This window comes from Calliphora vicina, chromosome 4 (assembly GCF_958450345.1).
Source record: "Calliphora vicina chromosome 4, idCalVici1.1, whole genome shotgun sequence".
Taxonomy (NCBI): Eukaryota; Metazoa; Arthropoda; class Insecta; order Diptera; family Calliphoridae; genus Calliphora; species Calliphora vicina.
In genome coordinates, this window is record NC_088783.1 from 112,299,678 (window position 1) to 112,314,427 (window position 14,750).

At 21.0% G+C, this 14,750-nt stretch overlaps 1 protein-coding gene across 4 annotated transcripts in view; it reads left to right on the plus strand.

The window, feature by feature from the left end:
• Fas2 (fasciclin 2) overlaps nt 1-14,750 on the plus strand; it is a 158,961-nt gene that overhangs the window by 92,351 nt on the left and 51,860 nt on the right. For 2 of the 4 annotated variants that reach the window (XM_065510335.1, XM_065510337.1), the window contains exons 3-4: nt 1,809-1,983; nt 2,976-3,029. In XM_065510335.1, the coding sequence (XP_065366407.1) occupies nt 1,809-1,983; nt 2,976-3,029 (229 nt within the window). The remainder of the gene's footprint in view (nt 1-1,808; nt 1,984-2,975; nt 3,030-14,750) is intronic. The other 2 variants (XM_065510336.1, XM_065510338.1) reach the window with 1 other exon arrangement.

Here is a 14,750-nt window from a genome sequence, read left to right on the forward strand (position 1 = left end):
ATTGGGGACCAACTAAAAGTACACAGTTTAACGGTGTTTAACACTGTGTTGCCAAGGTGTTATAATTTGATTTTGAGTTTTTAAACTCTAGTTTCCTAAATTAATGCATTTTTATTAAATTTCTTTTAATATTCTTAATTTTTTATATATTTATGAGCTGTTCACATTAAATTAACATTTCTTTTTCCTTTTTTTAAATAATTTTTGACAAATTCCTTTGTTTTATTTGCTTTTCCTCTCAAGTATTTTCATTAATTGGCTTATATGGACAATTTTTTACTTTGCAAGTATTGCAAATACTTCATCCTCTTATTCTTAATTTCACAATTCATGTGAATTTTTGTGTAACATCCTTGGCATATGTGCTACTTAAATTTAATCAAACAGCAACATGAAGCATCAAACCAAACGAAACCATTATAATAATTCACGTGCCAGGAAATTGAAAGCCTGAATGACAGACAGAGTTCTTAAGGCATACAGTAGTAGTAGTATGTGAATATTTAATCAGAAAACTTATATAAAACATTTAAGGACATTTGATATATAAGGCACATGTCACACTCTGGCCAAAGATAATTAAGAAGAGAAAATTTCAGTTTTTTTTTTTGGTTTTAAATAAAAAATTTACGATTTTCTTATATATAAGGAAATAAAAGCAAATTAAAAGTTAAAGGAAATTACAGTTACTAGAAAAAATTATGCAAAATATTAAACAAATTTTTTTTTAAAAAATTCTAGAAAAATCTTGAAATTTTTTTGGGGCAGAAATGAAAATTTTTTTGAGAAAACATTTAATTTGTTTCATTTTTTGCTTTTAACTGTATCATTAATTTCCATTTTAACACTTATGCCCAAGAATCATTAAATTTATTTATATATTTCTTTTAATGAAACTGTATTTATCCAGAGCTGTTGTGCATAAATTGTTTCTTTTTTTCTTGTCTTTTTATTATTGAGGTTTTGCTTTTACATGTTGTGTACAAAACTTATATGTAAATTAATCTGGCTACTCGTTAAAAATGCAACTCTGCCTTAAACATATTTCAAACAGCTTAAGCTGCCGTTATTTTCTTTTCTCTCTCTCACTCTCGTTCTCCCTCTCATTTGATAACTCCATAAATAAATAAAAACGTTTATTTTATGTGGTCTTTTACTTCCAACATTATTTGTTGTTATAATTAACGAAAAAAAATGGAGGAAAAAAGTAAAATACTTTACACATTGACCACGTTAAAATTGCATTTATATCAGTAGCATATGTATGCTGAGTCCTTTTTTTGTTTGGGGTGGTCAAGTGCGTTCGTCCTGACAGTCACATTAACGCATTATTTACACATGATGTTTTATGCACGTGAGTTCGTTTTCATTTATTTTTTTATATATTTTTATGACCTGATAAGAGTTTGTTTTTATTTTAATTCTTTTTTTTTTGTGGGTTTTTTAAGCTTTTGTGTGTAAAAAAAAACTACTTTAGCAAATTGTTGGTCACTTTGGCCTTATATTCATGCATATGTTATTTTTTCAACAAATATGGTTTTGTTATTGTTGTTGTGCAGCTTAACTTGTAAAGGATTATTAAATAAAAATTTATATATTTTTAAATTAAAGATTATTTATTTGGGAATTTAATAAAAAAACAAGCAATTTGTTATGAAAATAATACAAATTTAAGCCAACTATGATCTTAGCCTAGACACTTTAGCAGAGACACTTATTTGAAGAATAGGCTTTAAATCAAGTTTCTTTTAAATGGAACTATCAAAATTATGTTTTGCTTTCTAAAATTTATGTTTATTTATTTGCAGATATCACCTTAGCCGCTGACAATCCCAAATTGGAAATTTTCCCCATGCAAGAAGTACAAAGAAAACCTGTAGGCAAATCTCTTATATTAACCTGTCGACCCAATGTGCCTCAGGGTAGCCTAGTCACCGATTTACAATGGAAAGATAATCTCAGTAACACAATATTGCCCAAACCGTAAGTAATTTTTCTTTTTTGTTTGTTATTAAAAACATTAAAATTTTGTAAATTTTGTAAAAAGGTAAAATAAAAAAAAAATTCCTGTAAAAAGTCTCCCTCCAAAATATAAATAAATAACAAAACAAAAAGGGTTATAAAAAAAATAAATTTAAAAAAGGGAAAAAGTAACTAAAAATAAATATCAAATTGATTAGGACTATAAAACTAAACAAGAAAGCTTAAAACAAACCTAAATTATTTAGCTATTGCAGATTTATAAATAAAAAAAAATTTTGTTTCATCAGGTTACCCTTTATTTATATGATATATGATAAAAAACATATACAAATTCCTCTTAAACCCAGTAATAAAACAATAATAATAATTTTTCCCTTAAAAAAAAATTGCTAAAACCTTTAAAAATATACCAACTAAACAATAGGGAATTTAATGTTATTAATAAAATACTTTATTAGCACAATACATCCTGAAAATAACAATAATTTATAAATAAATCTATAATAACACCTAAGAACCTTTTAAATACAACTATACAGCCCTGTACAAACACAGAGATGTTGTTTGCTTGTTGCTAGTAATAACAGGGATGTTAAACAAATGAAACCAAGCAAACAACCGTTAGGTTTTTGTTTACCTTTTTTAGGAGAGTGTTATTTTCTTGTTTTGTTTACCTTTTTGAGAGAGAGGTTTATTTTCACACTCACATACTGTTGTTTATGTTTGTATATGTGTGTGATATTTGTTTATTAAAGTCATACCGTCAAGAAAACCGTTATTATTTGTTTTTTTTTAACGTAAAAACTCTTATTTAATGATTTTTTCAAACGTTTTAACTGCTTTTTAATGCTTATTACATTATACATTGTGTCTTTCTTCTCTCGTTTATTTATTTTTTTTGATTTGCTTTATTAAAACTATAATTATTTTCCAAATTTTTAATTTCTTTTCTATATTTTTTTTTTTTGATTTAATTAAAAACTCAACTTTAGGCACAAATCTTATCAACCACTGTATGATTCTAAAGGACATAGATTAACTGATAAGTAAGTAAAGGGAAGTTCAAAACAGGGGAATTTTTCCCCCAAAAAACTTCCCTTTAGTTTAGAATTTAAAAACAAAAAGAAAAACGCTAAACAAATGATTGCTTTTGGCTTGCCTTAAGAAAATTAATAAAAATTCTACATTATAATCCCACTAAAATTTTAAATAGTAACAAAATAACACACAAAATTTTAACAAAATAATAAATTCCAAAAAATTAAATTAAAGAAAACCTTAAATGTTAAAAACCCTTTGCACGTTTTCTAGTTAAATGAGATTTAAAACTAAAACACAATTAGTTAATTATCAACTTAAAAAAAAGTATTTATTGTTTTGTTTATTATATTATAATTTTTTCTTAATTGTTTATATAATTTGCCTGTTTCTTTTGTTGTAATTTTGTGTGTGTGTCATTATCTATTATATCATTTAGTTTAAAAAATTAAAAAAAAACTAATTCATATCATTTGCTTTAAAAGCCAGTCCAACAAAAGGACCATACATACCTTAACAGAGGTGTAGTAAACCAACTAACTAATTTTGTACAAAATGTATAGCATACCCTTAGGCTTAGTTAAATATTACCCGCATTCATTCTCAGGGATCATAAAACTCATAAAAATACTAATTTAAAAGCATTTGAAAGATATTTATTGCAATAAGCATTTACATTTCATAAATTTTTGCAATATTTACATAGTTTTCATAAATTATTAATAAATTATAAAAAAAAAACACATATATCAAGGGTTAACTAACTTAACGAAACTATATTTTGGTAACTAAAAAGAATTTGAATTATTTTCTTAGGTATTCAAGTAATAAACCAAAAATGCTTTTAATTTCGATACAAATTTCGAACTTAACGAAACTTTAAAAAACTTAACGAAACTTTATTTTATAAACTGTAAGGAATTTAAGTAATATTCATCTATATTCAAGTAAAGGACATAAATTACCATTCATTTTGATACAAATTTGAAACTTAACGAAAGTCTGAAAAACTTAACGAAACTTTATTTTGAAAACCATTAGGAATTTGAATAATTTTCTTTTATATTCAAGTAATAAATAAAAATGTCTTTTAAATTTCATAAAAATTTTGAATTTAACGAAAGTTCGAAAAACTTAACGAAACTTTATTTCGGAAACTATAAGAAATTTTAATGATTTTCCTGGATACTCATTCAACACACATAAATTGCTTTTAATTTTGATACAAATTTCGAACTTAACGAAAGTTTGAAAAACTTAACGAAACATTATTTTGAAAACCATAAGGAATTTAACTAATTTTCTTTTATATTTAAGTAATAAACAACAATTTCTTTTATTTTCGATACAAATTTTGAACTTAACGAAAGTTCGAAAAACTTAACGAAACTGTGTTTTGAAAGTCATAAGGAATTTAACTAATTTTCTTATATATTCAAGTAATAAACAACAATTTCTTTTATTTTCGATACAAATTTTGAACTTAACGAAAGTTTGAAAAACTTAACGAAACTTTTTTTCGGAAACTAAAAGAAATTTTAATAATTTTCTTGCATATTCATTTAACATACATAAATTGATTTTAATTTCGAAACAAATTTCGAACATAGCGAAAGTTTGAAAAACTTAACGAAACTTTATTTCGGAAACTAAAAGAAATTTCAATGATTTTTTTATATATTCTTTTAATATATAAGAATTGCTTTTAATTTTAATACAAATTTTGAACATAATGAAAGTTCAAAAAACTTAACGAAACTTTATTTCGGAAACTATACAAAATTTTAATGATTTTCTTGGATATTCATTTAACACTCATAAATTGCTTTTAATTTTGATACAAATTTCGAATTTAACGAAAGTTCAAAATACTTAACGAAACTTTATTTTGTAAATTATAAGCAATTTTAACGATTTTTCTGGATATTCATTTAACACACATAAATTGCTTTTAATTTTGATACAAATTTCGAACTTAAGGAAAGTTTTAAAAACTTAACGAATTTAATTTTATAAGATTTAATACATAATTCCTACATTTGATCTTTAAATTAAAAAAAAATCTTGCAATCTTTACCTTTTATTATAACATTGATAAAGTTTTGTAACTTTATAACGATTTTTAAAAAATCCATAGCATACTTTAGGGATTTGTGTTAAAATAACAAACAAAAATCTATAAAATATAAATGTTAAACAGGGAATTGCACCACAACAAAATATGAACATATTTAATGTTAAAAAGTATATTTAACAACAATTACATACTCTAAAAGCCTATGACATTTTAAGCCACATAAATAAATGCCGCCCTGCTTTAACAACTAATTAAGATTATCACATATAATTAAAAATTATTTATCCCAGGAGTATAAAAAGGCCATAAAATAAACATTATACTGATATGTTTGTATCTATAAAGTGTTTTGGTTTTTATTGACATTTTCATAAATAATTAATGGCAAAAACTTTTGAAAAAACTATGTATTTGCTTTAAACTAGCAATAATGTTTTCTGCAATTTCCGGCGCAAAAGAAATTAAAGTGTTATTATTATTATTTTATTTATCTAGCCATCTAAAATATTTAATAATTTTAAATATTTAAAATGGTTTACGTTTATTTTTTTGCTGACCATCCCTAAAATATACTATGCATTTTTCATTATTTTATGTAAACGGAAGTAAACAATACGCCATTGTTTTTTGTCGTGTTGCGAATAAAAATTTATGAATTTTTTTGTGTGTAAAAATTGTTAAATTGTAATTGTTTTAGAAAAGTAAACAATAATAAATTTATTTTGAATAATCTATAATAAAAGAGGATAAAAAATTCAATAGAAATAATAATAAATCAAAGAGAATTAGAAAAGAAATAAAAAAACATATTTTTTATTTTATTAGATTAGTTTATAAACTATAAAAAACCGAATAATCGTAAAATATTCGAATAAAAAACACAATATGTAATAGAAAAAATTTATTATTTTATTTTCATAGAATAAAATCCGGATAATTATTCGATTAAAAAAACGAATAATCGAACAAATTTTGCAAAAACTTGTTTAATAATATTTATTTTCAAATATCATTAAATTACAGATTTTTTATTAAAATATTCGGATAATCATACGAATAAAATCCGGATATTATTCGAATACAAAACCGAATAATGAAAAATTTTGAAAAAAACTGTTTTTTAATATTTATTTTCAAATATCATTAATTTACAGATTTTTTTACCAAAATAAACGAATAATTATTCGAATAAAATACGGATATTATTCGAATAAACCCGGAATAATCGAAAAAATGTCCAGACAAAGTTGTTTTATTAATTTATTGTCTAATATTATTAATTTACAGATTTTTTTTATCAAAATATCCGGATAATTAAACGAATAAAATCCGGTTATTATTCGAATAAAAATCGAATAATCAAAAAAATTTCCAAACAAATTTGTTTTATTAATTTATTTTGAAATAATGTTAATTTACAGATTTTCTTACTAAAATATTCGGATAATCATACGAATAAAATTCGGATATTATTCGAATACAAAACCGAATAATGAAAAAATTTTGAAAAAAAATCAGTTTTTTTATACTTATCTTCAAATATCATTAATTTACAGATTTTTTTACCAAAATAATCGAATAATTATTCGAATAAAATCCGGATAATATTCGAATAAAAACCGAATAATCGAAAAAATGTCCAGACAAATTTGTTTTATAAATTTATTTTCAAATATTAATTTACATATTTTTTAACAAAATATCCGGATAACTAAACGAATAAAATCCGGATATTATTCGAATAAAAACCGAATAATCGAAAAAAATTTCCAGACAAATTTATTTTATTAATTTATTTTCTAATATTATTAATTTACAGATTTTTTATCAAAATATCCGGATAATTAAACGAATAAAATCCGGATATTATTCGAATAAAAAACGAATAATCGAAAAAATTTCCAGACAAATTTGTTTTATTAATTTATTTTCTAATATTATTAATTTACAGATTTTTTTATCAAAATATCCGGATAACTAAACGAATAAAATCCGGATATTATTCGAATAAAACCCGAATAATCGGAAAAATTTCGTAAAAAATTATTTATTTTTAATTTTTTTACTAAATGATCATATTTATTCACATATTTTATAAATATTAGTGGGATAATTCCAATAAAAAATGTACGATTAATTATTCGAATAAAAATGGGGAAAAAAATTTCTTGAAATTTTTAATTTTTCTGTTTAAATATCTTATTTAATCAGTTTCTTTGTTATAAAAATTATTCAGATAATTATTCGAATATAAAAAAACCGAATAATCAGAAAAATATTTCAAATATTTATTTTTCTTATTTTTTTACAAATATCATTTTGATAATGATTCGAATAAAAAATGGTAAAAAATGTCTGGAATTTTTAATATTTCCCTTAAAAATCGTCTTATTTAATAAGTTTTTTTTTCAATATTATTCGGATAATTATTCGAATAAAAAATATCTGTTTAATTATTCGAATAAAAAATTTGAAAAATTTCCTAACATTTTATTTTTCTAAAGTTTTCTTGTAAAAGATCATATTTATTCACTTATTTTACAAATATTATTCGGATAATTATTCGAATACAAAATGTCCGGTTAATTAATTATTCGAATAAAAAATGGAAAAAATCATTCTTTGAAAGATTTTATTTAATCAGTTTATTTTGAAACAAAATTATAATCCGATTAATTATTCGAATAAAAATAATCCGATTAATTATTCGAATAAAAAACCAAATAATCGGAAAAATATCGAAAATATTTATTTTTCTTAATTTTTCCATTAAAATATTTTATTTATTCATATATTTTACAAATACAATTATTCGAATAAAAAAATATCTGTTTAATTATTCGAATAAAAAAACCGATTATTCGGAAAAATTTCCTAAATTTTTTTTTATTAATTTTTCCATTATAAGGTCTTATTTATTCACATATTCTACAAATATTATTCGGATAATTATTCGAATACAAAATGTGCGATTAATTAATATTCGAATATAAAAAATGGAAAAAACATTCTTTGAAAGATCTTATTTAATCAGTTTATTTTGAAACAAAATTATTCGAATAATTCTATTATTCGTGTTCAAATAATTCGATTAATTATTCGAATAAAAAAACCGATAATAGGGAAAATATCGCAAATATTTATTTTACTTAATTTTTCCATTAAAATATTTTATTTATTCATATATTTTACAAATATAATTATTCGAATAAAAAAATATCTGTTTAATTATTCGAATAAAAAAACCGATTATTCGGAAAAATTTCCTAAATTTTTTTTTCTTAATTTTTCCATTATAAGATCTTATTTATTCACATATTCTACAAATATTATTCGGATAATTATTCGAATACAAAATGTCCGGTTAATTAATTATTCGAATAAAAAAATGTAAAAAAAAACATTCTTTGAAAGATCTTATTTAATCAGTTTATTTTTAAACAAAATTATTCGAATAATTATTCGAATAAAAATAATCCGATTAATTATTCGAATAAAAAAACCGAATAATGGGAAAAATATCGCAAATATTTATTTTTCTTAATTTTTCCATTCAAATATTTTATTTATTTATATATTTTACAAATATTATTCGGATAATTATTCGAATAAAAAAAACCGAATAATCTGAAAAATATTCCAAATATTTATTTTTCTTAATTTTGCCATTAAAATATTTTATTTATTCATATATTTTACAAATATTATTCGGATAATTATTCGAATAAAAAAGAAACGAATAATCGGAAAAATATCGCAAATATTTATTTTTCTTAATTTTTCCATTAAAATATTTTATTTATTCACATATTTTACAAATATTATTCGGATAATTATTCGAATAAAAAAAAACGAATAATCTGAAAAATATCCCAAATATTTATTTTTCATAATTTTTCCTGTAAAAGATCTTAGTTATTCACATATTTTACAAATATTATTCGAATACAAAGAATCAATCCAGTATTTGTATGTGTTTTCTGTGTAAAGCAATATTTGTGGAAGTTTTTTAATTAATTCCTAAAACAAAATATTTTACAAATAAAAAACTTGTTTCTGTTTACTATATAACAGCCTATAAGTAGGCAGTAAGAAATATTAACAAAAGCAGCAGAGACCAAAGAAAAAATTTATGAAATTTTTAGGTAAATTGAGTTGGGCAAATGCTCAGAAATAGAATTATTTCATGAAAAATTTAATAAAAAATTCTTTTAAAGTTTTTTTAATTAAAATAAAGCAATATTGTGTATATTTTTTTTTGGAAAACAAGTTTTTTCTATAGTATTTTTCTAGTAATAAATAAATATTTGTTTTCTTTGTTGATTCCTTTTATTTTGCAATATTTTTTGAAGCCTACTTAAAGGGATTTTATTTATTTTGTTATTAAAAGCTAATGTTTGTTGGTTTTTAAACAAAAACCTTTTATTATTTATAACAGATTTCAAGTATTTATTTGAATCATTTGATATACAGTTCTTTGTGGAATTTATAATATTTTTTTTAGAGTTTGTAAAAACTGTAATAAAACTTTTGATTGTAAGGCACGCAAAATTGCAGTTTATTTGCAAATTAGCCATAAAAAACAAACAAAGTGTGTTATATAATATAGCCTACTTTAGGGCTATAGTAACAAAGGTAATAAAGTTAATTTACGCAGGTTTTTTTTGTTCTTTCTATTCTATGACCATAATTGACCTAATTCTTTTTTGTAATGAAATAAACAATTAAATCAAATAAATAGTTAAAAACAGTTAATATAAACTTTTAGAAAAAATTAAGTTTATTAAATTTAAACAAATTTGTGCTGAATTTCAAAGTATTCTTCTTCAAATTTCATTTAAAAATACTTTACTTTGTTTAAATTCCTAGCTCCCAAATGTATGCTATAAATTCCTAAACCTCAATGTAACAAGCAGCTTTCGGTTGTACACTGTACCACCGCCTAATGTAATGATTTTCCAAGAACCTTAGCTAAAATCTATATTAATTTACTGCTTACCGAAGCCCAACCAACCGCTCCAAAATATGCTTCTCTAAATAAAGGAATTTCGTTGGAATATTTTTTTCTGGTTATTTGAAGCATATGCAGGTAAAGTTAATATTACTTACATATGCATATGACCTGCTGTCTATACAATACCATTCACCACATGCCTGCCATTTGTTTAGCCTGATTAACAGAGAGTAATAGATTTTTCCAAGCCCCCGCTATTTTTAAATTTTTATACAGCCCAAAAGTATACTTCACTTTTTTTTTAGTATTCACTAAAAATTCAACGAAAATGAAAAGGTTGCTAGTATTGTAATTTGAAATAAGCTACTGCATGTAAAGAAAAATTATTTAGAAATTTGTTTGCCATACATATGCCTGAAAGTATGTTTAAATTTTTGTGTAAAAAATTTAATGTAAAGCTTGTAATACAATTCCATTGGTCAATATTTATTTAAAAATGCATAGGTTTTTATAATAATGAGCTGCCAATAATAATAAATTAAAATAGTTTTAACTAGGAGTTTTTGGGAAACAACAAAAAAATACTCAAACAAATTTAAGAAATAAAAAAAAAAAAAAATTACATTTTTTTTCTGACATTTGCCCAACTCAATTTGTTTAACAAGTTGTTGTAGATTATTGAAAAGCTGCTTTTCTTAATATTAATTTTAAATATTAATTTTATTTGTTTTAAGTTACTTTCTAAGAAGAGAAAAGAAAGAAAGTTTTTTCAGTTAATCGATTTCTGATTCGAATAATTAACCGAATTTTTTTAGTCAAATAATTATCCGAATAAAAAAAATCTAAACAAATAGGATATTTTAAAGGAAAAAATTTTTTAGGACATTTTTTCGATTATACGGTTTTTTATTCGAATAATTAACCGAATTTTTTTAGTCGAATAATTATTCGAATAAAAAAATCTTAGCAAATACGATATTTTAAAGGAAAAATAAATTTTTAGGATTTTTTTTTCGATTATTCGGTTTTTTATTCGAATAATTAAACGAATTTTTTTAGTCGAATAATTATTCGAATAAAAAAAATTTAAACAACTAAGATATTTTAAAGGAAAAATAAATTTTTAGGAAATTTTTTCGATTATTCGGTTTTTTATTCGAATAATTATCCGAATAAAAAAAATTTAACAAATAAGATATTTTAAAGGAAAAATAAATTTTTAGGAAATTTCTTCAATTATTCGGTTTTTTATTCGAATTTTTTTAGTCGAATAATTATCCGAATAAAAAAAATCTTAACAAATAAGATATTTTAAGGGAATAATAAATTTTTTGCAATTTTTATTCGATTATTCGGTTTTTTATTCGAATAATTAATCGAATTTTTTTAGTCGAATAATTATCAGAATAAAAAAATCTAAACAAATAAGATATTTTAAAGGAAAAATAAATGTTTAGGATTTTTTTTCGATTATTCGGTTTTTTATTCGAAGAATTAACCAAATTTTTTTAGTCGAATAATTATTCGAATAAAAAAAATTTAAACAAATAAGATATTTTAAAGGAAAAATAAATTTTTAGGAAATTTTTTCGATTATTCGGTTTTTTATTTGAATAATTAACCGATTTTTTTAGTCAAATAATTATCCGAATAAAACAAATCATAACAAATAAGATATTTTAAAGGAAAAATAAATTTTTAGGAAATTTTTTCGATTATTCGGTTTTTTTGATTCGAATAATTAATCGATTAATTAATTTTTTTAGTCGAATAATTATTCGAATAAAAAATAAACAAAAATCTTAGCAAATACGATATTTTAAAGGAAAAATAAATTTTTAAGAAATTTTTTCGATTATTCGATTTTTTATTCGAATAATTAACCGAATTTTTTTAATCGAATAATTATACGAATAAAACAAATCATAACAAATAAGATATTTTAAAGGAAAAATAAATTTTTAGGAAATTTTTTCGATTATTCGGTTTTTTTGATTCGAATAATTAATCGATTAATTAATTTTTTTAGTCGAATAATTATTCGAATAAAAAATAAACAAAAATCTTAGCAAATACGATATTTTAAAGGAAAAATAAATGTTTAGCAAATTTTTTCAATTATTCGGTTTCTTATTCGAATAATTAAACGAATTTTTTTAGTCGAATAATTTATTCGAATAAAAAAATCGAAACAAATAAGATATTTTAAAGGAAAAATAAATTTTTTGGATTTTTTTTCGATTATTCGGTTTTTTATTCGAATTTTTTTAGTCGAATAATTATACGAATAAAAAAAATCTAAGCAAATAAGATATTTTAAAGGAAAAATAAAGTTTTTGCTAATTTTTTCAATTATTCGGTTTTTTTTATTCGAATAATTTATCGAATATTTTTTAGTCGAATAATTATTCGAATAAAAAAAATCTAAACAATTAAGATATTTTAAAGGAAAAATAAATTTTTGGGATTTTTTTTCGATTATTCAGTTTTTATTCGAATAATTAACCGAATTTTTTTAGTCGAATAAATATTCGAATAAAAAAAATCTAAGCAAATAAGATATTTAAAAGGAAAAATAAATTTTTAGGATTATTTTTTAGATTATTCGGTTTTTTATTCGAATAATTAAACGAATTTTTTTAGTCGAATAATTATACGAATAAAAATAATCGAAAAAATTTCCTAAAAATTTATTTTTCCTTTAAAATATCCTTCTTGTTTAGATTTTTTTATTCGTATAATTATTCGACTAAAAAAATTCGTTTAATTATTCGAATAAAAAACCGAATAATCGAAAAAAAATCCTAAAAATTTATTTTTCCTTTAAAATATCGTATTTGCTAAGATTTTTTTTATTCGGATAATTATTCGACTAAAAAAATTGGATTAATTATTCGAATAAAAAACCGAATAATTGAAAAAATTTCCTAAAAATTAATTTTTCCTTTAAAATATCATATTTGTTTTATTTTTTATTCGAATAATTATTCGACTAAAAAAATTCGATTAATTATTCAAATAAAAAACCGAATAATTGAAAAAATGTTCAAAAAATTATTATTTTTTTTATTAAATATCATATTTAATCCGATTTTGTACAAAATTTTTTGGAATAATTACACGAATAAAGCCCTAAATCATCGAATAAATTTCCTGTTTGTTGTTTTTTAAATTGATTAATTCTTATTAACAGCTATTACTCGGATTATTATGCAAATAACTACTTTCGTTCTCATTTTGTTAAATTGACCTTTGTTAATTCTTTCTTTTCTCTTCTTAGAAAGTAACTTAAAACATTTAAAGGAGATATATACCAAATGAGATATTTTAAAGGAAAAATAAATTTTTAGGAAATTTTTTCAATTATTCGGTTTTTTATTTGATTAATTAAACGAATTTTTTTTTGTCGATTATTCGGTTTTTTATTCGAATAATTAACCGAATTTTTTTAGTCGAATAAAAAAAATCTAAACAAATAAGATATTAATTATTAATTAAAAAAAAATAGTTTTTAGCTAATTTTTTCAATTATTCGGTTTCTTATTCGAATAATTAATCGAATATTTTTTTATAAAAAATCAGAATAAATAAGATATTAATTGAAAACTTCAAGAAGAATTATTTTTTTAAAATTTTTTCGATTATTCGGTTTTTATTCGAATATTTTGCAATCGAATAATTATCCGAATAATAATATTTGTCAAATATCTATTTAATAATATATTTTAGGGAAAAAATTAGGAAACATAAATTTTTATAAAATTTTTCCGATTTTATGTTTTTATGCGAATATTTTACGATTATTCGATTTTTATTCGAATAATTATCCGGTTATTTTTGTAAAAAAATCTAGATTTTAAAAATCTTAATAGAATAATTAAACTTTTTTAATTTTGTATGGTTTTTCGATTATTCGGTTTTTTATTCGAATACTAAATCGGGTATTTAATGTAAAAAATCTATATAATTATTGTTTTCTATATTAAAATAAAATAAAACTTTTTTCGAATATTTTATTCGATTATTCGATTTTTATTCGAATAATTATCCGGTTATTTTTGTAAAAAAAATATGGAATTTAAAAATCTTTTAATAGAATAATTAAACTTTTTTTTAATTTTGTATGGTTTTTCGATTATTCGGTTTTTTATTCGAATACTAAATCGGGTATTTAATGTAAAAAATCTATATAATTATTGTTTTCTATATTAAAATAAAATAATATAATTTTTTTTATTCGAATATTTTTGGATTATTCGGTTTTTATTCGAATAATTATCCGGTTAATTTTGTAAAAAAAATCTCAAAATTTAAAAACTTTTAATAAAATAATTTAACTTTGTTATTTTTTTAAAAAAATTTTCGATTATTCGGTTTTTTATTCGAATGCTTAATCAGGAATTTAATGTAAAAAATCTATATAATTATTGTTTTCTATATTAAATTAAAAAAAAAAAAATTTCGAATATTTTATTCGATTATTCGGTTTTTTATTCGAATAATTATCTGGTAATTTTTGAAAAAAAATTCTCAAAATTTAAAATCTTTTAATAAAATAATCAAACTTTGTTATTTTTTTAAATTTTTTTTTCGATTATTCGGTTATTTATTCGAATACTAAATAAAAAATCTATACAATTATTGTTTTCTATATTAAAATAAAATAAAACTTTTTTCGAATATTTTATTCGATTATTC